General features: G+C 41.0%; 1 protein-coding gene across 9 annotated transcripts in view; it reads right to left on the reverse strand.

Annotated features, from left to right (window-relative positions):
• LOC140483049 (girdin-like) overlaps positions 1-23,322 on the reverse strand; it is a 376,157-nt gene that overhangs the window by 174,150 nt on the left and 178,685 nt on the right. For all 9 annotated transcript variants that reach the window (XM_072580957.1, XM_072580958.1, XM_072580956.1 and 6 more), the window contains exon 15: positions 8,312-9,382. In XM_072580957.1, coding sequence (XP_072437058.1) covers positions 8,312-9,382 — 1,071 coding nt within the window. The remainder of the gene's footprint in view (positions 1-8,311; positions 9,383-23,322) is intronic.

Consider the following 23,322-nt stretch of genomic DNA (forward strand, 5'->3'; position numbering starts at 1 on the left):
GGGTCATCACCTGAGGCAGCTAACGAGTGATCAAAAGCTTGTTACAGGGGCGTTTGATACTTTGGAAGCAATGCACAGGGAACAGACTGCTTCAGCAACATATTCAAGTGGTTGCTTAATAAAAATTCAGGGAAGGTGCAATTACTGACCTTGCCAAAACTGTGGAGAAGCAAAAAGGAGCTCCTGCATCAGAATGTAGTGGTCACTGCATGAACAGAGTAAGTGTGTCATCCCTAGATATGAGACTTAGCTACTGGGTTTGGTGACAAGTCATAATGGAAAAGGAGCAGCAATAACAATAACAAATGTAGTCCTTTGGTGCATTCTGACATATGACTACCAAAAGCATTCTGTTCAGGCTGGAGAAGTGCCATGATGTTTTTATCCTGTGTTAACTGCAAGTACGCAGTTCAAGGCAGGATAACACTATATGCTTTAGAACAAGTGCTATCACAACTGCTGCCAATAAGGGCACAAGAGGCCACTACATAGTTTGCCATGAGAACACTTAAAAATGAGATAACACTGCATTAGCTGAGTGAAAGTTGGAAGTAGGGAAATCTATCCAGTACATTCCCTCAAGCTTTTCTTGATTGATGGTAGCCCCATAGGTAAGTATTGACATTGAGGATGAAGACATGGAGCAGCAGAATACTTTGTCTGCAGAGATGAAGGAGGAAGACATGGTGTCAAACAGTGAGCACGCATGCAAAGCTTTCCACAGGGTAAATGAAGGATTAAACCATTGATTAATTTGGGCCAAAGTAATCTAGACATGATTTTCGCCTTCAAGGTTCATCCAGATGGCAACTGCCATGAAGGTACATATTTCACACAAGGTGCTGCAAAATCTAAGTGATAGCTATGCAAAACTGTCTCTTGTTTCCTCAGACCTAGAAGTGACACAGTTTCCTCTACCATCCACTTTTGTGTCACACATAACTTCATTATACCGATGTGCCTACAACAGTGAGATCACACAATTCCAGGGTGCAACCAACTATTTCATTACACTGATATTTAAATTTAATAAACAAACGGGTTCTCCAGTTTCCTCCCATAATCAAGGTGGTACCTCAGTGTTCAGGGTGACTGATACCGAAGATGCCAGTGAGGGGAGCACCTTTGACATAATCTCTGCTTGCCCAACCGTTCAGTAACAGTGTTTGAGGGAAGTAGCAGCTAGAGAAAATCTGGTAACCCATACACTAATCCTTGCGTCATCAGTGCAACTAATCTGCCGATGCTCCAGAATTCAACATGCATTCCAGGTTTGACTGTAAGATGCCCCTGCATTCACTTAGCATGACAACCATGACATAGTGGAGCTCATCAGATAAGCAAACTCTACCATTCTTTACACAGCTTTGGGAAACTAACAGTCAGGCACATTGTCCTGTTGTTGCTTCAAAAGGATTTGCCTTGTCTGTGATCCCTAGGGCTCGACGTCTCTGCTCAATTGTGCAGGGCTGTGTCTGTAGCAATTGCCGAGAGCTGCCTCTGTTTCCTTCACCATATCATGCTTAAAATGATAAGTGCTGGTCATAATGTGTCCTCCACTTTAAACTACTGTGACATATCACAACAGGTGAGTCTTTCTGTGCTGCTTAAGAGTATATTTGACTGTACTGATCAATATTGGCGATACAGCCTCATAGGAATCTTCCTTCCCTAATTGCCATTGGCAGCACAGAGTATGCTGAAGTTCCCTATCCACAATTATCTCTGTGGGAGACAAACAACTTTGACTTGGAAAGGTGTGAATAGCTGTTCTTCAAAATTGCACACTCTCAAAAAAAACTGAGCACAGAATTAACAAATGACAGGTTTCAGGGGGACACCCTCATCACTATTCTTGGCTTCTTGCTGAGCTGTCTGCTGGTAAGTAACAATATGTCAATCACTGCAGTGACCCTACCTTTTACTTCATATTCTCTTGACTGCAGAAAAAAAAAAGTTAAAACCATCAAGACAATGGCGCCAACCGCCAACCATCATTGTGTTTAGCAGCCCACAATCAGTGACATGCATTGCTCCAGTGTCACCTAGCCCACAAATCCTGCGTATCAATGTTGCCCACAATTAAGGAACCAAACAAGTACACTGTCCTAAGTATACGGTAAATTAAAGTCATCAGTTGGCACAGGCATGATGGGCCAAATGCTTTTTGTGTGCACCATTCTAGCCAGTTTGATTTAGGCAGTGTATTCTTAGCAACGGCTGATCTTGATTAGATCCTATTCGTAATGCTGCCGACTTGTACTCCAGAATTAAGCTTGAGTCAAGCTTGTAGCTTCAACACTGACATCTAACCAACAAAGTGGAAAACTGCAGGGATGTAACATCCTCAAAAGACGGAAACATTCAATTTGCCCAATAACCATACTACTGAATACATTCTCAATATCTTTCCTGCCAAAATGCACCATCACACTATCTATATTAAAGTGCTTTCTACCATTTGGTCACTTAGCCATACTTTATTGAAGTCTTTTACCTGAGCAACTTGGCAACTGGTGGAATTTGAATTCAACTAATCAATCAGAATATAAAAAAACCTTGTCACATTAATAGTGACTGGGAAACTGTTGCTGATTTAGGGATGATTGCTTGGGATCCAGGGACAATGTTTCACATTTTGTTTTGGCAGGAGAAGGTTCCAGAATAAGGGATCAAAGGGTACACAACTTAAGACTCAGATGAAAAAATTTCTTCACTCAGAAGATGATGAACCTGTGGAATTCTCTACCAAATAAGGATGGACGCCAAGTCACTGAATATATTTGAGAAAGAGATATACAGATTTCTACAGTTTAACGTCATCATAGGGCATTGGGAGAAAGCAGGCTTATGGCACGGAGATAAAGGATCAGCAATAATCACATTGAATGGCCTACTCTTGGTCCGATTTCTGTTTACAGTTTCCCTTGCAGTTGACAAACTCACTTTTCTGTGTCATCAGCAAACTTTAAAATTGCATTTTTGTATATCAAAGTGCAAACCGCATAAATACAATGAACAGAAGTGGCTCTAAAAGTATCTCTGGGACACAAAACTTCAACATTTCTAAAATCCTTTTTTTCCTCTTATGACAACCAACTCTGTCCATACGGAAACATTTCCTCTTGCATCATTTTTATGTTGTCATGGGATGTGGGTGTCACAAATAATGCCAATGTTTATTATCCATCCCTAATTGCTCTTGAATGGAGTAGCTTGCTAGGCCATTTCATACGGCAGTTAAAAGTCAACCACATTATTTGGGTCTGAATTCATATGTAGGCCAGCCCAGGTAAGGATGCCAGATTTCCTTGCCTAAATGGATACCAGTGAACCAGATGGGTTTTTAAATGGTAAATAATGATGACTTCATGGACATTATGTGGGATAAGCTTTATATCCCAACTGCAGTGATATGCCTGAATTTGTTTAATGAGCATCTTATTATATAAAGGATTAAACATATTCTCAAAATCTATGTAAGTTATGTCAACAGCATGTCCTTTGTTGTTCTCTTCAAAACTTCTTACTAAATTTGTCAAACGTCTTGCCTATCTTTTGACAAGTTAATGAGGCTAGTTAGACAGATAATGTATGATTCAAGTTAATGCCAACAAGGAGTTCAATCCTGACTTTGAGATTTAGAAACTGCCTGTATGCTACACCCTACCCATAGTAAAATATCATTGCATTCTGCCATGGTTCAGTGAATATTTACCAAGGTTCTGCCTTGAAGCAGAGAACTGAGGAAAATCAACAAGTAATACAATCTTTTGGTTAGGTGACACCTATATAATATTGCACAGAATAAGTGATTTCAATATTTTATTTGAAAAGACGGACAACTTATTAATCAAGGTTTTAAATCTCTACAGGGCTTACTTTGAAGGTTTAGTACAGAAATGCAGCAAAAGCCTCTAAATAACCTTTGATACAATAAATAACTTTGATCAAAAGAAATGAAAACTGTATGAAACTAGAAGGCGGAGTTTATACAATAGCTGAGAGTAATGGAGATCCCAAAGACTGGGAAAGATATAAAGAAGAAAAAAATTGCAAAGTGCGTAGTGACAGTTGCAGAAAGAGTAGAATATAATAAAAAAAGTGTGTGTTATCAAGGACAACAGAAACTTTTGTAAGTATAATACAAAATAGATGATGTTAAAGGCAATGTCCCAAAAACAGATGCATGCAATATGATGACTGGAAATAAAGAAATGACAGGATAAATGGTTACTTTGTTATCGATCAATACAGTAGAGAAAAATTTTAAGTACCAGAGATAAAAAGAAAATGGAGTATAAATCTGGGTAATGAACTTACCAGACTTAACACAAGTTCAATAAAGAAGGTCAGGGGAAAGGGGGAAAATATTGATAAATCTGCAGCACGTGATGGCTTACACTCCAAGAGTTTAAAAAAAGTAGGAAACAGAAAAATCGCAGTGACCTTAAACATCATATTCTAAAACTCTTGATTTCGCAACTAGCTGCTTGGAATGGAAAACTGCCAATGTCATATCACTTAAGAAGTGTGTTAGAGATAAACCAAGAAATTTGAGACTTATTAGTCTAACGTCTGCTATGAGAAAGTAGCACGATTACTAATAAGAAACAAATTGGCTGAGCAAATACAAATTGATCAGAAAATATTAAATCTAGTTAAAACCAACTAGTTAATATTTCAGAGCTTAAGACGGTAGAAAATGTATGCAATAAATAGCGGTCAGTTTTTAGACATCCTTTTATTCCAGTTAAACACACTAGATCTTCAAAGTGATGACAGCAATGGAAATCTATTTTTGCTAATGATTGGTACAAATGGGTTTCTGCAACTGAATTAGGCCCAGGTGTGCTAATAATGCAATAACCTTGAGTCTTTAGTTCTATAGATGTGTAAAAATGTTATAAATTTCATCCGAAGTGTTTGGGCATTGTAATCATTGGTAAATCCATTGGGAATACGTTGAAAAACTGTAGCCTAAGAAATCAAAAATAAATTGCTGAGATAATGCAGTAGTAACAATGATTAGTGTTGCCATCAAAAATCAATACTCTGAATTCAAACATACAATTTTCTTAAAATTTGCTTTTATTTCCTATTATAGTGTAAGTAACTTTGCAGATGACACCAACATTAGTGGTGTAGTAGTGAAGAAGGTTATCTCAAGAGTAAAACGGGACCTTGATCAGATGGGCTGATGGTTTGAAGTGAAACGGATGGAGTTTAATTTAGATAAATGAGAGGTGTTGCATCATGTAAAGCAAATCAGGACAAAATGTATACACTTTAATGGTTGGATCCTAAAGGGTGTTGCTGAACAAAGAGACCACGGGGTGGAGGCTCATAGTTCCTTGGAGGTGGAGTTTCAGGTAGATAGGGTAGAGAGGAAAGATTTGGTATGCTTCCCTTTATTGGTCAGTGCATTGAGTATAGGAGCTGGGATATCATGTTGCGACTTTGGTGAGGCCACTTTGGAATACTGTATTCAATTCTGGTTTTCCTGATTAAAGAAAGATATTATTAAAGTTGAAAGGGTTCAGAAAAGATTTGCTGGGGTCAGAGGATTTGAGTTACAGTGAGAGGCTGACTAGACTGGAGTATTTCCCCTGGAGCATTGGAGGCTGAGGGGTGACCTTATAAAAGCATGAGAGGCAAGGATGGGGTGAATTGCTATGGTCTTTTTCCTAGGGTAGGGCAATCCAAAACTAGAGGGCAACATTTTCATGCAGTGGGTAGTGCATGCACGGAATGAGGTGCCAGAGGAAGTAGTGGAGGCTGATACAAAAGACATCTAGAGGGGTACATGCATATGAAGGCTTTAGAGGGATAAGTGCCAAATGCTGGCAAATGGGACGAGATTAATTTAGGATATCTGATATGCATAGACGAGTTGCACTGAAGGGTCTGTTTCCGTGCTGTACCACCCAATGACTATGGATTTCATATCTAAATAACCTGGTTGAACTTTTTGAGGAGGTTGCTGATGTGTCAGATAAGGAAGCATTACATAAGTTTTATATACATAGAATTCTTGCGGGCATTTGATAAGGTTTCACACGGCACACTATTACCAAAATAAAAGGTTCATGGAATTAGAGACAATTGTCTGACATTATTATAAGATTAAGAAGAGGTAGGTGATAGAAAGTAGAGAAAATTGGTATATGGTACAATTGCCTAGATGTGGTGTAAGGAGATCTCCCAGGAGTCTGTACTGCACCTTCATCTTTCACTATACTTATTGATGAACTGGACAAAAGAACATGGAGTCATAGACCCAGTTTGTTGATGAACCAAGTTAGGTGGCACCGTAAATTGTGCAAATTAGACTTGAAAATTGCAAAAGAATATTGGTGGATTAAATCTGGGTGACAGTAGCATAGTGGTAATGTCACTAGCTTAGTAATTCAGAATCTCAAGCCCATGTACTAAGGACATGAGTTTGAATCCCTAAAGGGCAAATGGTGAAATTTGAATTCAATTAGAAAAATCTAGAATAAAAAGCTAGCTGAAAGGCAAACATGTAACCACTGTCAATTGTTGTAAAAACTGACCTGGTTCACCACCATTGTTTAGGGAAGAAAAGCTGCCATCCTTACCTAGTCTGGCCTATATGTGACCCCAGACCCATTCTAACTGTCCTCTGAGGTGGTCCTTACAAGCCACTCAGATCAAAAGGCTACTAGAGTTGAGTCATAAGTGCTGGCCCAGCCAGAAACACCCACATCCCATGAATGATTTTTTTGTAAAAAAAAAAGAGTGGGCAAAATTGTGACAGATGGAGTTAGTATACAGACTTGACAGAAAAAAGCTAGGTGGATGTATCCATCGCTTGGAACTGTAGAATAAGTTCATACCTTGTAGTCACTAAAAAAGTAGTGGACAGGTGAAAAACTAATTCAAAATGCTAATGGTATGTTGAAAGAGTTGTGGAAAGGTTACAATTGTACAGAACAAAATTGTCCAATCATTTGGCATGGATTGGAGAAAGTGGCACATTTTAGATTTTCTCTTTCTTAGGGAGCTGGTGAACAAACTTAAAAAATGTTTGCTATAACAATAACCACGAACTTTGTAAAATTAAAAAGAATAAAGCTTACTTTTGTCTTTTAAGGAGCAGAGCACTTTTCCCCCCCCGAAATTGTAATTACTGCCCCATCTCATCTGCATAGCCTGACTTACACTTCCCCTCTACTGACATTCATTGCCTTCTCCCATTGGTGTGACTCTCATCTTCTTTCCTTTTTCCCAAGCCAGTGTCTCCTTGAAAGCCTCCCATTCCCAAACCCAGATAGTAAACTAAACACCATGACTCGGACTCCCCTCAGACCCAAGCCTTGGGCACTTTATTGCTTCTCCAATCACAGATTAGTTCTCTCCCACATTTGCTGTTGATAAGCTTATCAGAAAAGTGCCTCTGAATGGAGATGTAGCTAGTTTTCTTCTCAGTCTAAAATCCTTCTTGGGTAAAGTTATCTTATTATTAACTATGGAGACCTGATGAATGATCAGTAAATTTGTCTAACAAAGAAAATGGACACTGCTCCAGGCTGGACACTCCTAGAATATAGCTTTGGTTAGACTGCATTTGGAATACTGGATCCGGTCAGAGCATTAAATCACATGAAGAATATTCTGAAACAGAAACAAGGTGCTGAAGAATATTCATGTGATTTGGCGCTCAGACCGAACCCAGTATTCCAGATGCAGTCTAACCAAAGCTGTATTCTTTGTACAGAGAGGGGAGCAGTGTTAATGTTTTGAATCAAAATAATCTTCTTTGAAAAAGAATGTTGTGGAGAGGAGTGCAGTTCAGACATACCAGAATGATATTGCGGTTTAGCAGATTACATTAGGAATATAAAAATATTGAGCAATTTAATTGATGGTTAAAATGAATAAAGTATGTGACTGGGTAGAATTAAAGAAACTGTTCCCTTTGATCAGGTAGTCCAGAACAACTGTGCATACTTTAACATTCTGAAATGTTCTTTTTTCTAGTCATGATTTTCCACTATTGTAATGGATAGGATCTTCAATGGTGGAGGGCTGATTGCCCCTACTAAGGGGAAATATTAGCCCTTCATTTTGATCCCAGACCCACAATAGGATTCCAATTGTCTCCGCCCTCCATCCCACCAGGTTTTCTGTTGACAAATCATCCTCAAGTGATTTTCATGACCTCTAGCATCATGCTACCACAAACTTTCCATATCCTCCCTTCCCCTTCTGCCCTTACAATGAGCAGGTTATCCTCTGAGGCAGCCTGGAAACTTAATCACCCAGATAACAAAAATAAGTATCTTACCTCTCTTAATGTCACAAGAGTCTTTTTATCAATAGTTGCCTGTTTAACTAGCTCTTTATTGTCTTTTTCTAAATCTTTCAGTCGCCCATGAAGGTCTTTAAACTTGTTGATTTCTTTCACAAGTAATTTGTTTTCTTTTTCAAGATTAGAAATCGTCATGTTGTTTTCATCCAGTGTTGAGTCCTTGATCTCAGTCTGTTGGCGCAATCTCCTATTTTCTTTCTCAAGCTGCTTCTTGTCTTTCTCCAGTTGGACATTCTCTTGCTCCAGCAGCTTGTGTTCCATCTCTAATTGTAACAACCGTTTGCTGGAAATTTTTAATTCTTCCAGATTTCTTTGTAAGCTCTGGTTTTCGGTTTCTAAGTCCTGTAATTCATTTTCCAGCTGATTAATTTTTTTGTTGCTATTTTCTAAAGTCTTTTGGAGCCTATGATTTTCTAAATCAAGCCCTTGATAACTTAGTTCCAAACGTTCAGTTTTCTTATTACAAGCCTTCAAGAGATCCAGGCTCTTGTTTAGTTGTTCTTTTTCATTTTCCAGTTCTTTGTTCTCTAGTTCTAACTGTGCCAATTTGACACTATTAGACTTCAAACTCTCCACTGTCCTCCTCAATTGTAAATTTTCTTCATCAAGTTGGCTGTTTTCTTTCTCTAATATATCTAACTGCAGTGTAAGGTTTTTCAAGCTATCTAAAGTCTTTTTCAGCTTTCTGTTTTCCACTTCTAGATCAGAGTTCTCCTGTTCCAAGACTTCGACTTTTTCACATGTAATTATTAGAGCAGTAACCTTCTTCTGCAACTGTTCATTTTCTCTTTCCAAGCGGCTCAAAAGAGTCTCAAGTTCCTTTGCCCTTTCTCCTTTCTCTTTATAGTGTTCCAATTCCTTTCGGATTTGTTTCTTCTCCAACTCTAATTTGTTCAGTTTGCCACTAGTTTCCCTGATAGATTCATGTAGAATTTTGTTTTCTTTCTCGATATCTTTCACTTTAGCTTCTGCACTGATTTGTGCTCGTTGCCTCAGGGATGCAATGGTCTGATTCAAATGTTCATTTTCCTGCTCCAATACTTTGATCTAGAACATACATGTGAAGTGATGGAAATTAATTTCAAACATTGTTAACACTAGTTCTTTGTCACAATTCTTCTGCAATTTGTTAAACATTTATGATAAATTACTGTTGAAGCAAGTTGATTTGCAACAGCTATGAAGAGCTATAAAGTAATCTTGAAAAGAGGTAGTACTGTCATTGAATTGTCACCAAAATAATACAAAAAGAATGTTTACTCAAGATCTGGGAAAACAAAATTAATGTAGTTTTCATTTTTTACTTTCTTTTTTAATTATTTACTAACATTTGCATTAAATACAAATGACTTAAATTACTAAATTTGCACATTGTCTTCTAAGTTTTAATGACAAATGCTTCCGATCCAAAATAATTGATGCATTGCGAACATGGGCCTAATTTTAACACTGTACACGAGAGCTTAATGAACTGAAGTATCGTCTAATTTCTTGAAATACTATAATTATTCAAATTTAAAGGGAGAACATTAATAATTCACATAGAGTTTAAGCAAAAGTAAAATTTCTAATTTAAGAGTCTCAATACCCTCTTGAATAAGCACAATATAGAGTTAACAGCACAAGGGAATACTGGATTAGTGGTGCTGGAAGAGCACAGCAGTTCAGGCAGCATCCAACGAGCAGCGAAATCGCAGAGGTGGCTAATTTATGATCAAAAAGAGATCCAGTTAAATACAGTTTGAATAAATGAAACAACACATACATTGGGACATGAATCTCTCAGGCATTGCTGCCTGAAGCTAAGAAGAACTTTTGCCTTCAAATATCTCTCAGCATTGTGCACATCTAAATCAATAATGTCAACAGCCAGCACTGCAGTGAAGTGTCTACCTCATTGACAACACTTGCCCCACTTCCCTAATTAAAATTAAACAGGACATTAAAAATTGAACTGATCTGGTAGAGAAATTATCAGGAACTATGAGTGGGGAGGAAGAACAGACATGAAGTGTGTGAAAGAACAAATAACTGATATGTGCACCATGACAATGGACTGGAGGAATGGAACTTAGCGTGAGGAATGAGTAGGATACTATGGAATGCACAGAAGCTTCGGTCAGAGAATGTATTTCTGTAGGTAGTTCATAACAAGTAACTTTTAAATTTTTCCACGACTGTTTGAGCTGTTGACTGTCCTCAAAATGATGGCCTCTGGGAACTGAGTTGTCATATCCAAAATGTGAAAAATATACTGATATCCTGCTTCATTTTCATTAATGGTCCTACACAGTCTACTAAAACCATAATGAATGGTTCCTCAAAACCTGGTATAGGTATTAAAGGTGCTGAGTTTGATTGTATGTGGATGTTTTCCTACCATCTTCGTGCATGGTACTTTTACAAAACTGCACCACATATAATGAAGACTGGACCAGTAAAAGTGCCAGTTTATCAATCTTTGAGTTTTCCACATTTCTGCATATCCTGCCAAAATAATTTCATACATTCTCTACAATATTGTTTTACAACATGTGGATGGTAATACTACCTGATTAAATAACTATTTACTCTTCATATGTACATCTGTAAGAGTATCTCCATTTCTTCACCCAAATCCAACTTTTAACACAATAACACTTTGGAAATCCCTCAGCCTCAACTTTTGTGGGCTGACTACTAATTTGCATAACTCTGCATCTAATCACAAACATACATAGTAGCAGTAGGCCATTCAGCCACTCTAACCTACCCCACCACTCAATACAATCATGGTTATCTGGCTGTAACATCAAATCCACTGTTATCTATCCCAGTAACTTCTTACCCCTTTCTCACAAGCATCTGGCTAACTCTGCCTTGAAATATTCAAGGACTCCACCTTCATGGGAGAGTTCCAAAGGCTCATGACCTGCAGAGGAAAAGGAAATTGCCTAATCTCTGTTTCAAATGAATGACCCCTGACTTTTAAACAGTGACCCCCCAGTTTTAGCTTCTCCTATAAGAGGTAACAACTTCTCCACATCTATAGTGTCAAGACCCTTCAAGGTTTAAGTGTTTCACTCAAGTCACTTCTTACTCTTCTCAACATTACTGCATACATACCCAGCCCGACCAACCTTTACTCATGAGACAACTCACCCATTTCAGGTATTAGTCTAGTAAATATTTGAAATGCCTCTAATGCATTTAGTTCCTTCCTTAAATAAAGTGATCAATACTGTGCATAGTACTCCTGGTGTAGTATCACCTGTTCCCTCTGTAACTCCAGCACAAGTTCCTTATTTTTGATTTTAATTTCCCTCAAATTATAACATGCTTTTTAGTTTTCCTAATTATTTGCTGTACCTGCAGACTAACCTCCTGTGATTCATGCATAAGGACATCCAGATCTCCCTGCATCTCAAAGCTCTGATATCTCTGATCATTTAGACGGTATTCTTTTTCATTCTTCCTGCCAAAACAACAGCTTCATATTTTCCCAAATAGTTTTTCATTTGCTGTATCTTTGCCCACTCACTGATCCTATCAAGTGTTCCCGAGAATGCTGTGGAAAGCTAGAGAAATGATTGCTGGACCTCTTGCTGAGATATTTGTATCATTGGTTGTCACAGGTGAAGTGCCGGAAGACTGGAGGTTGGCAAACGTGGTGCCACTGTTTAAGAAGGATGGTAAAGACAAGCCAGGGAACTATAGACCAGTGAGCCTGACCTCTGTGGTGGGCAAGTTGTTGGAGGGAATCCTGAGGGACAGGATGTACAACTATTTGGAAAGGCAAGGACTGATTCAGCATAGTCAACATGGCTTTGTGCATGGGAAATCATGCCTCACGATTGAGTTTTTTGAAGAAGTAACAAAGAAAATTGATGAGGGCAGAGCAGTAGACGCGATCTGTATGGAGTTCAGTTAGGCATTCGACAAGGTTTCCCATGGGAGACTGATTAGCAAGGTTAGATCTCATGGAATACAGGGAGAACTAGCTCAAAGTTAGAAGTCAGAGGGTGGTGGTAAAAGGTTGTTTTTCAGACTGGAGGCCTGTGACCAGTGGAGTGCCACAAGGATCGGTGCTGGGCCCTCTACTTTTTGTCATTTACATAAGTGATTTGGATGCAAGCACAAGAGGTATAGTTAGTAAGTCTGCAGATGACACCAAAATTGGAAGTGTAGTGGACAGCAAAGAGGGTTACCTCAGATTACAACAGCATCTGGACCAGATGGGCCAATGGGTTGAGAAGTGGCAGATGGAGTTTAATTCAGATAAATGCGAGGTGCTACACTTTGGGAAAGCAAACCTTAGCAGGACTTATACACTTAATGGTAAGGTGCTAGGGAGTATTGCTGAACAAAGACCTTGGAGTGCAGGTTCATAACTCCTTGAAAGTGGAGTCACAGTTGGATAGGATAGTGAAGAAGGCGTTTGGTATGCTTTCTTTTATTGGTCAGAGTATTGAGTACAGGAGTTGGGAGGTCATGTTGCGGCTGTTCAGGACATTGGTTAAGCAACTGTTGGAATATTGCGTGCAATTCTGGTCTCCTTCCATTCGGAAAGATGTTGTGAAACTTGAAAGGGTTCAGAAAAGATTTACAAGGATGTACCCAGGATTGAAGGATCTGAGCTACAGGGAGAGTCTGAACAGGCTGGGGCTGTTTTCAATAGACAATAGGTGCAGGAGTAGGCCATTCTGCCATTCGAGCCTGCACCACCATTCAATATGATCATGGCTGATCATCCTTAATCAGTATCCTGTTCCTGCCTTATCTCCATAACCCTTGATTCCACTATCCTTGACAGCTCTATCCAACTCTTTCTTAAATGAATCCAGAGACTGGGTCTCCGCTGCCCTCTGGGGCAGAGCATTCCACACAGCCACCACTCTCTGGGTGAAGAAGTTTCTCCTCATCTCTGTCCTAAATGGTCTACCCCGTATTTTTAAGCTGTGTCCTCTGGTTCGGCACTCACCCATCAGCGGAAACGTGTTTCCTGCCTCCACAGTGTCCAATCCTTTAATAATCTTATATGTTTCAGTCAGATCCCCTCAGTCTTCTAAACTCCAGGGTATACAAGCCCAGTCACTCCAGTCTTTCAGTGTAAGGTAATCCCACAATTCCAGGAATTGATCTCGTGAACCTATGCTGCACTCCCTAAATAGCAAGAATGCCTTTCCTCAAACTTGGAGACCAGAACTGCACACAGTACTCCAGGTGTGGTCTCACCAGGGCCCTGTACAGCTGCAGAAGAATCTCTTTGCTTCTCTACTCAATCCCTTTTGTCATGAAGGCCAGCATGCTTTAGCCTTCTTCACTACCTGCTGTACCTGCATGCTTACTTTCATTGACTGGTGTACAAGAACACCCAGATCTCTTTGTACTGCCCCTTTACCTAAACTGATTCCATTTAGGTAGTAATCTGCCTTCCTGTTCTTGCCAAAGTGGATAACCATACATTTATCCACATTAAACTGCATCTGCCATGCATCTGACCACTCACCTAACCTGTCCAGGTCACCCTGTAATCTCCTAACATCCTCCTCACATTTCACCCTGCCACCCAGCTTAGTATCATGTAGGAAAACATAATTGTAAGCCATAGGATTGGAAAATTTTTAAGAACCCACAAAATATAACCCAAGGAAGAAAATTAACTTTGAGGGCAAAGTTTCAAGTAATATCAAAACAAATAACAATTACTCATTTAACAGTATTAAAAAAAGGCTAGTGAATCTGGGTTCCTTAGAGAATAAGGTGGGGAAACAGGAAAATGGGAAATGGCAGAGAAGTTGAATACTTTGCATCATTCTTCACAGCAAACATACTAACAGCATCCCAAAATTATTAAGTATTCACAGGGCAAAAAAGTGGAGGGGAAATAAATACAATAACAATCACTAGAGAACAAATATTAGGAGAAACAGAGTTTTAAGATACTCAATGGTAAGGATAATATCTGCCCTCAGATGAAAGTGTTAAAATGGTGGAAGGCGAACTACAAAAATATTAGGCAGGAACTAGAGAATTTTGACTGGGAAGTGGCTGTTTGAGGGAAAATCCACAACGGACACGTGGGAGTATTTCAAATGGCAGTTGATAGGGGTTCAGGAGGGGCATGTATGAAGAATAGGTATGGCAAGTTAGGTGAATCTTGCATTACCAGGGATGTTATGACTTTGGTCAAAAAGAAGGAGGATACATAAGATCCAGGAGGATGGGAACTGATGAAGCCCTTGAAGGAAAGTAGAAAAGAACTTAAATAAAGAATTTGAAGGGCAAAAAGGGATTATGAAAAGACCTTAGCAAACAGGATTAAGAGAATCCCAAGGCTTTAAAAAAAGCAAGAGGGTAACTAGGGAAAGGGTTGGCCCAGTCAAGGACAAAAGAAGGAATCTACGTGTGGAGCCAGAAGAGGCAGGTGAGGTCCTAAATAAGTACTTTGTGTCAGTTTTCACCAAACAGAAGGAATTGGTGGACGATAATCTCAGGGAAGGTAGTGCCAAATTTCTAAGCCAAGTTGCTATTAAAAAGGAAGAGGTGTTGTCATCTTATTAAGATAGAGGAGTCCCTGAGTCCTGATGTGATCCCAGAATATTGAGAGAGGCAAGAAAACAAATTGCTGGAGCAGTGACAGACATCGTTGCATCATCTTTGGCCTCAGGTGAGGTCCCAGATGACTGGAGAATAGCCAATGCTATCTCGTTGTTTAAGAAACGTAGTAGGGATAATCCAGGAAATTATAGGCTTGTATGCCTCATGTCAGTGGTAGGAAAATTACTGGAAAAGATTCTTCGGGACAAGATCTATACGTATTTGGAAGCAATTTAGAGATAGACAGCATTGTTGTGTGCAGGGGAGGTCATGCCTCACTAACTAGATTGAGTTGTTTGAGGAGGTGACAAAGATGATCGATGAGGGAAAAGCAGCTGATGTTGTCTACATGGACTTCAGTAAAGGTTTTGACAAGGTCCCTCTTGGCAGACTGGTACAAAAGCGGAGGTCCCATGGTATTAGGGGTGAGCTGGCAAGGTGGATACAGAACTAGTTCAGTCATAGGAAACAGAGGGTAGTGTTGGAAGGATGTTTTTTGGAAATGGAGGGCTGAGACTAATGGTATTCCATAGGGGTCAGTGCTGGGACCTCTGCTGTTCGTGGTCTACATAAATGATTGGGAGAAAAACGTGACTGGTCTAATTAATAAGTTTGTGGAGGATGCAAAGGTTGGTGGAGTTGCATATAGTGAGGAGGATTGTCGGAGGATACAGCAGGACATGGGATTAGTTGGAGGCATGGGCAAAAAAACTGCAGATGGAGTTTAATCCGGACAAATGTGGGGTGATGCATTTTGGAAGGTCAAGCGCAGGTGAAAATTATGCAGGGAACGGCAGAGACATATGTAGAGGGATTGGTTTGTGCAGGTCCACAGATCCCTGAAGGTGGTAGCGCAGGTAGCTAGGATAGTAAAAAAAGGCCTATGGCGTGCTTGCCTTCTTTGGAAATGACATTGAGTATCAGGATAAGCCAGTTATGCTGCAGCTTTATAGCACTTTAGTTGGGCCACACTTGGAATATTGCATACAGTTCTAGTCACCATACTACCAGAAGGATGTGGATGCTGTAGAGAAGTTGCAGAAAAGGTTTACCAGTATGGTTCCTGGTATGGGAAATTTTAGCGATGAAGAAAGGTTGGAAATTCTGAGTTTGTTTTCACTAGAATGCAGGAAGCTGAAGGATGACCAGATAGAAGTCTACAAGATTGTGAATGGCATGGAAAGAGTGGAAAGCATGAGACTTTTTCCTAGTGTGGGGAGGTCAATTACTAGGGGACATAGGTTCAGGGTTGGATGGGGATGCAATTTTGAGAGAAAGTGAGGACTGCAGATGCTGGAGATCAGAGCTGAAAATATGTTGCTGGAAAAGCGCAGCAGGTCAGGCAGCATCCAAGGAGCAGGAGAATCGACATTTCGGGCATGAGCCCTTCTTCAGGAAAATGTGTTCCTGAAGAAAGGCTCATGCCCGAAACATCGATTCTCCTACTCCTTGGACGCTCCTGACCTGCTGCACTTTTCCAGCAACACATTTTCAGTGCAATTTTGAGAGATGTGCAAGGCAACTTTTTCATTTAAAAGGCCGTGAGTAGCCGGAACACACTGCCAGAGATGATGGTGGAAGCTGACAATAGCAGCATTCAAGAAGCACCTGGACGAATACATAAATCGGAAGGGAATATGGGGATATGGATCCTGTAAGTGAGGACAGATTTAATATCTGTTGGCACCGGCTTGGAGGGTCCCCTGGTCCTGATGGGATGCATGCTAGAATATTAAAAGTAGTAGCTACAGAGGTAATGGAGGATTGGAAAACTGCCAATGTAATATCTTTAGTTAAAAAGGGAGGAGGAAAAAGGTTTACTAGAGATTAGCAAGCTTATCATCTGTTATTGGGAATAAATGACAGTCTACATAAAGAACACAGTTGCACAGCATTATATTATCAAGCAGAATCAACAAGGGGAAAATCATGCCTGACCAATTTACCAGAATTCTTTGAGGTGGTAACAGCAATATAGGTAAAGGGGAAGCAATAGATCTAATATATATGTGTTTTCAAAAGGCATTGATAAGGTGTCACATAATTGGCTCTAACCTTAATGAAGAACCTACGATGTTGGAAGTAGTATAGGAGCATGCATAGAGGATTGATTAACTAATCTAAGAGAATTGCGTTAAGGGAGGCATTGTCAGGATAGTAACCTAAAGCTAGTGAAGTGCCACGGAGATCAGAGCTGGTGTCATAATTATTTACAGTATATATTAATGACTTGAATGAGGAGAGAGAGTGTACTGTAGCCAAGCTTGCAGACAAAACAAAACAGGTGAGAAGACAAGTGGTGAGGATGGCACAAAGGATCTGAAGAGAGGTACAGACAGATTAAGCAAGTGGGCGAATACTTGATAGTTGGAAGATAACCCAGGGAAATGTGAGGTTATGCACTTTGGCAGGAAGAATAGAGCTAATGAATATTATTTAATTTGAGTAAGTCTACAAAATGCTGAAGAAAAGGGATTTAGGGCTCCTCAACCATGAAACATAAAAAGCTCGCATCCAAGTTCAGAGGACAATAGGGAAGGCAACTGGGAAATTGGCTTTTTTTCCCAAAGGGAATGCAGCATACAATTAGAAAGGTTTCGCTAAAACTATAGAAAATACTCCACAGCTAGAATGCAAGCAAAGTTTTAGGTCCCTTGTCCAAGGCAAAATATATTGGCATTGAAGGTGTCCAGAGAAAGTTCACTGGACTGATAACAGATATGGAGGGTCTATCTTATGAGAAGAGATTGAGTAGATAGGAATTGAGAAGAATGCAAGACAACCATGGGCTTGCTGTATCATTTGAGGAATAAGGGATTACTTTACCTCAGCAAAAACCCTTTTAATTCACCTCTCCTGCACACTCAGCAATGTTCACCATCCGACTCATTGCTGTCATTAAAACTATAATTTATTCCGTTAGTTTTTCATTCCGTGCTTCTTTTTTTGCAACCATTCTTATGAACCCAATTAGTCCCATAAGTTTTGCATGTGTCGTGATTAAAACTAGGTAGGCCTCATTGACTATGAGGTCCTTGATTAACCCAGGTTAACAACCCCAATCAGGGGCACTGGAATATCCTCAGATCAGGGACTGACTCTGAGCAGGCTAGGTTCTAGATCAGTGGTGCTGAAAGAGCACAGCAGTTCAGGCAGCATCCGAGGAGCAGTAAAATTGACGTTTCGGGCAAAAGCCCTTCATCAGGAAGGGCTTTTTCCCGAAACGTCAATTTTACTGCTCGTCGGATGCTGCCTGAACTGCTGTGCTCTTCCAGCACCACTAATCCAGAATCTGGTTTCCAGCATCTGCAGTCATTGTTTTTACCTATCTGAGCAGGCTAGCCATAGTCAGTGGTATGTGCACAAGTAAATAAAGGGTGCCTTGGTACTGGCCTCATTGCAGTAGTGACAGGAGAAAATATTATGTGCCTGAAGAACATTTATTTGCAATAGTTATCTTGGAGTTGGGGTAAGTATTTCTGGCATCATGCTGCTATTTGGAAGTTGACTCACTTGCTCCTGCTAAAGTCTGGGTCCAGTATGTGGAAAGAAGGTAATTTTTTTGGGGGGAATGACACTGGGGCAGATGAAAACCAATGAGTAATCCTTCTGACTGCTTATGGGCACGCAGCATTTTGACTTATAAGGAGCTTAACTTTTCCAGAGCACCAGACACTAAAATCTTCTGAGTAGACTGAGGCAGTTAAGGAAGATCACAACCCCAAAATTCCTCTAATCCTGAGACGCTATCTGTTTCATTCGGCTGTTAGAGAACCAGGCGAATTCATATCAAGATTTTTAATGAAGTTAAGATGACTGGCAGAAGCATATGATTTTGGGTTAACCCTGAATGAGACACTGAGACACCAGTTGGTATGTGGGATTAATGATATAACCATGCACCAATGATCTGAGCCCAACCGGACCTCAAACAAGCACTATAGCTAGCTCTGTTATTAAAAAATGCAGCAAGTGGAGAATGGGAACTACAGGGCATCCCAATGGAAGTGAACATCCTCACTTGTCCAACTGAGCTTGGAGAACACCACTTGTGGGTAGGCACTCACAGAGCATCAAGTAAAGCAAATCCTGTGCAGAGGGAACCTCGAAAGTCCCACAGAAGAACCCCAAATAAAGCCAAGCTTACGCCAAGTGGCCAAAAAGTTCTTCAGGATCTAAGCTGGCAAGCCGTTGTAGTTGCTGCCTGCATGCCGACTTGAGACAGCAAAGTAGTCCTACAAGGTCTGATTTACCTCAAGGGGCAGCATGGTGGCTCAGTGGTTAGCACTGTTGCCTCACAGCGCCAGGGTCCCAGGTTCGATTCTAGCCTTGGGCGGCTGTCTGTGTGGAGTTTGCATATTCTCCCCGTGTCTGCATGGGTTTCCTCCGGGTGCTCCGGTTTCCTCCCACAGTCCAAAGATGTGCAGGTCAGGTGAATTGGCCATGCTAAATTGCCCGTCGTGTTAGGTAAGGGGTATGGGTGGGTTGCGCTTCGGCGGGGCGGTGTGGACTTGTTGGGCCAAAGGGCCTGTTTCCACACTGTAAGTAATCTAATCTAATCTATCAAAAAAAACTCGTAGGCCGGTCCCCAGGAGAGTGCACACCTCACGTCCCCTACACGTAGTTTGGAAAAATTAGATTGCTTATCCACATCCAAATTAAAATCTATTAATGTTTGGTTAAATGGTCACACAGATCCCACAGAGGTCAATACCAGCCCAGCCGTATCAATGGTTGCAGAGTCTGTCTTTAACAAGATTCGCTCGGGTCCCCAATCTTTAAGTTTGCAGAAGACCTCAGCCACACAAAGAACAAACACTGGGGAATCATTGCAAATTAACACTTCGGTTCTGGTCTATGAGAAGCAGTTGGTGCAGTTACCATTGATGGTAGTAAGAGGTGCGGGCCCAAGCCTGTTGGGGCAGAATTAGTTGAGAAAGATTCACCTAAATTGGCTCAACATTTTTCAAACAGAAAATAGCTGCCACAGTAAAGTCCTAGTGAAATACCCAAGATTTTATTTAGGAAGGGCTTAGGACTATTAAAGAGGCCAAATCCACTTTACATGTTAACCCAGGAAACAATTCCAGTGATTTTTCAAGAACAAGAAGATGGAGAGTGAATGAATCAAACTACTGCAGTTTGCAGAATGGGCAGCACTAGTCATACCATCTGTGAAGCCTGGTGACTCAGTTCATGTTTGTGGGGATTTTAAGCAAATGGTAATCCACTTCTTGCAGTTAAATAAATATCCAAGCACTCGCATAGAGGACTTGTACACAAAGTTCTTGGCTGGCCGTCCTTTACGAAGCTGGACATGAGCTATGTGCACCTGCAATTGCAACTGGATGAGGAGTCTCAGAAATACGCCAGTTAACCCCATAAGGGTTTATACCAAAATACAAGACTGCCATTTGGAATATCATCAGCCTGTACCTTTTTTCAGTGGACCATGGAGATCATTTTACAAGGGCTACCCCAGATTGCCATTTATGAATCTAGTTAGGGCCAGGGAGGAGTGGAAGGGAGGGGGATGGGCTAGGAAGGGAGGTTATTTGAAATTGGACAACTCTATGCCCCAACTCTTCCATTCCTCCCAGCCACCTACCGGATTAATTCCTCTCATTGACCAACCAGGTCGTACCCTCTGCCTGTCTTCACCTATCCCCACTTCACCACCTTGTCCCCCACCACCCACTTTATCTGCAGTCCCCCCCCATTTCCACCCAGAGTCCTGAAGGGTTACATCCTAAATGTCAACTTCTCCACCTCCTGATACTGCCTGGCTTGCTGTGTTCTTCCAGCTTGTCTACTTTGGATTCCAGCATCTGCAGTTTTTTGGTCTCTAACCAATATTACTTTGGGGAGCAAGGGCAATTGTCCTAAGTAAAGGTTGTTGCCAGATACTGGCTGAACTCCACCAGGGTCATTCAGGAGTTTCCAAGATGAAGATGCTATGTCTGGTGGCCATGGTTGGTTGCTGACATAACTGTGTTGGTAGTGCAGTGCCCAAAGTGCCAACAAGGAAAAACTGCCACCAGCGGCTGCTCCACATTCGTAGGAATGACGGGATAAACCCTGCATCTGGTTATATGTAGACTATGCTGGTCCCTTCATTAGCTCTATGTTTCTAGTCATTGTGGATGCCCATTCAAAAGTGATTGGATGTGCATAAAATTTCAAACTCAGGGATCACAATTGAGAAGCTGTGAGCACCGTTCATGATAGTATTGGTCACAGACAACAAAACATTATTTATCAGCAAGGAATTTGAGTATTTCCTGAAGGTGAATAGCATTTGGCACATAGGACAGTTCCATATCATCCAATGGTCCAACGGAAGAGCAGTCCTTGAAGGCAGGCTTGAAGAAGCAGACTAATGTGACCCTTGATACTCAACTGTAGTGGTTCCTGTTTGATTAAAAGACCACCCCACACTCCTCATGCAACAACAAGGATAGCTCCAGCAGAGTTGCTGATGTGGAGAAGACTTCACACCAGGTTAAATCTGATATTCCCAGATGTGTGGGGGAGGGGAATGGCAGCAGGAACACCAAAGCCAGCCACATACCTCCTCCAAGCGAGAGACAACTTAATTTGGGGGTGAAATTTGGTGCCAGAACCATTGGAATGGCCCTGCATGGGTGTGAGGCGAGGGTGCTTCTGGGTCAGGTCCTGTGACTTATGACATTTGGGTAGGTGAGGCAGTCCTGAACAAAATGTGGATGACCTAAAAGCAGTTACCTCACTAACAGAGCAGAAGCAAAAAACTTATCCGGACCTTGAGAACAGACAGAAGGCCTGTCAGAGACCCCTCCGCATCTAGTGTCACGGAAGCTTTGGAGTCAGAGATGGATACAACCTTAATACTATTACTGCTGGAAGTGGAGGAGGAAACTCTCGGGACATCCTGGACATGAGACGGGCTATGGTCTGGTAAACACTGCCTGTGTCAGAATCCTAATCAGCGCAACTGGACCTGGGGCAAAAACATCAGAGGAAAATCCGAGAGAGAGACCAGGCCTACATCCCTGAACTTGATTTTTTTTGGGGGTGGCAGAGGTGGGGGGGGGTTGTTTGTTTGGAGGGAATGTAGTCATTGAACAAGGGCCTCTTGTTCCAGAGGTATAGACACTACCGCTATGCCACAAGAGCCCGGTAAGTTCCTTAGGCTATTGTCCTTGGCCAAACGGTCTTACTGCTTCATTAATGACACAAGACCAAAGAAATAAGAACAGGATAACGTCATTCAGCCCTCAAATCTACTTCTTCACCATAAATGACTGATCTGACATTCCTCACATCCACTTTACTGTCCTTTCTCCAAAGCCCTCGATTCCGCTACTGTTCAAGAATCTATCTCAGCCTTACATATACACAGGGACTCTGTCCCCACAGTACTGTGGCAAGGAATTCTAAAAACCCAACTCTCCAAGAGAAGAAATTCTTCATCAGTCTAAAATTAGCACCCCTTAATTCTAAGACTATGTCTCTGGTCCTACACTCCCATGTGGGGCAACATTCTCTCATCATTTACCCTGTCAAGTCCCATAAGAATCTAATATGTTTCAGTGAGACCACCTGTCATTCTCCTAAACGTCAGTGAGTAGATGCCGACCTATTTAGCTTTTGCTCGTAACACAATCCCTCACTACCAGTATTCATCCAAGTGAACCTTCTCGGAATTGCCTCCAATGAAGTGATATCTTTCCTTAAATAAGAGACCAAAACTGCTCACACTACTTTAGATGTGGTCTCCTCAGCTTGTACTGATGGAGTAAGAACTCCCCACTCTTACTCCAACCCAATCCTGACTCCTGTGGTACCCCACTGATCATGGATCACCAATCTGAAAAATAATTCCCTATTCTCACTTGCGCTTTCCTTCCCATATTATCTATCCATACCAATACATCACCTCTAACATGGTAGGCTCTCAATTTATTGAGGGGTGCCTTGTTGAACATCTTCTGGAAGTTCGAATAGAACATATCTACAGGTTTCTTCTATCCAGTCCAGCTGAGACTTCCTCCAATATCTCAAATAAATTAGTTAAAAATCACAACACCAGGTGGTTGTAAGGAGCAATGCTCTGAAAGCTAGTGCTTCCAAATAAACTTGCTAGACTACAACCCGCTGTTGTGTGATTTTTACCTTTGTATACACCAGTCCAACACTGACTCCTCCAACTCACGTCTAATAAATTAGTCTAATAAATGAAGTCATGACAATTCTGCTTCATTACATTATGACTTTCAAAATGTTTTGCTATTATTTCCTTAATTCCAAAACTTCCCCAACAATTGATAATTTTAACTCATTTGTGGGAAGTGGATGTTGCTAGTTGACCAGCGTTTATTGTCTGTCCCTAGTTGCCTTTGATGGTGGTGGTGTGTTGCTGCCTTGAA

Source organism: Chiloscyllium punctatum, chromosome 11, assembly GCF_047496795.1.
Source record: "Chiloscyllium punctatum isolate Juve2018m chromosome 11, sChiPun1.3, whole genome shotgun sequence".
Classification (NCBI taxonomy): domain Eukaryota; kingdom Metazoa; phylum Chordata; class Chondrichthyes; order Orectolobiformes; family Hemiscylliidae; genus Chiloscyllium; species Chiloscyllium punctatum.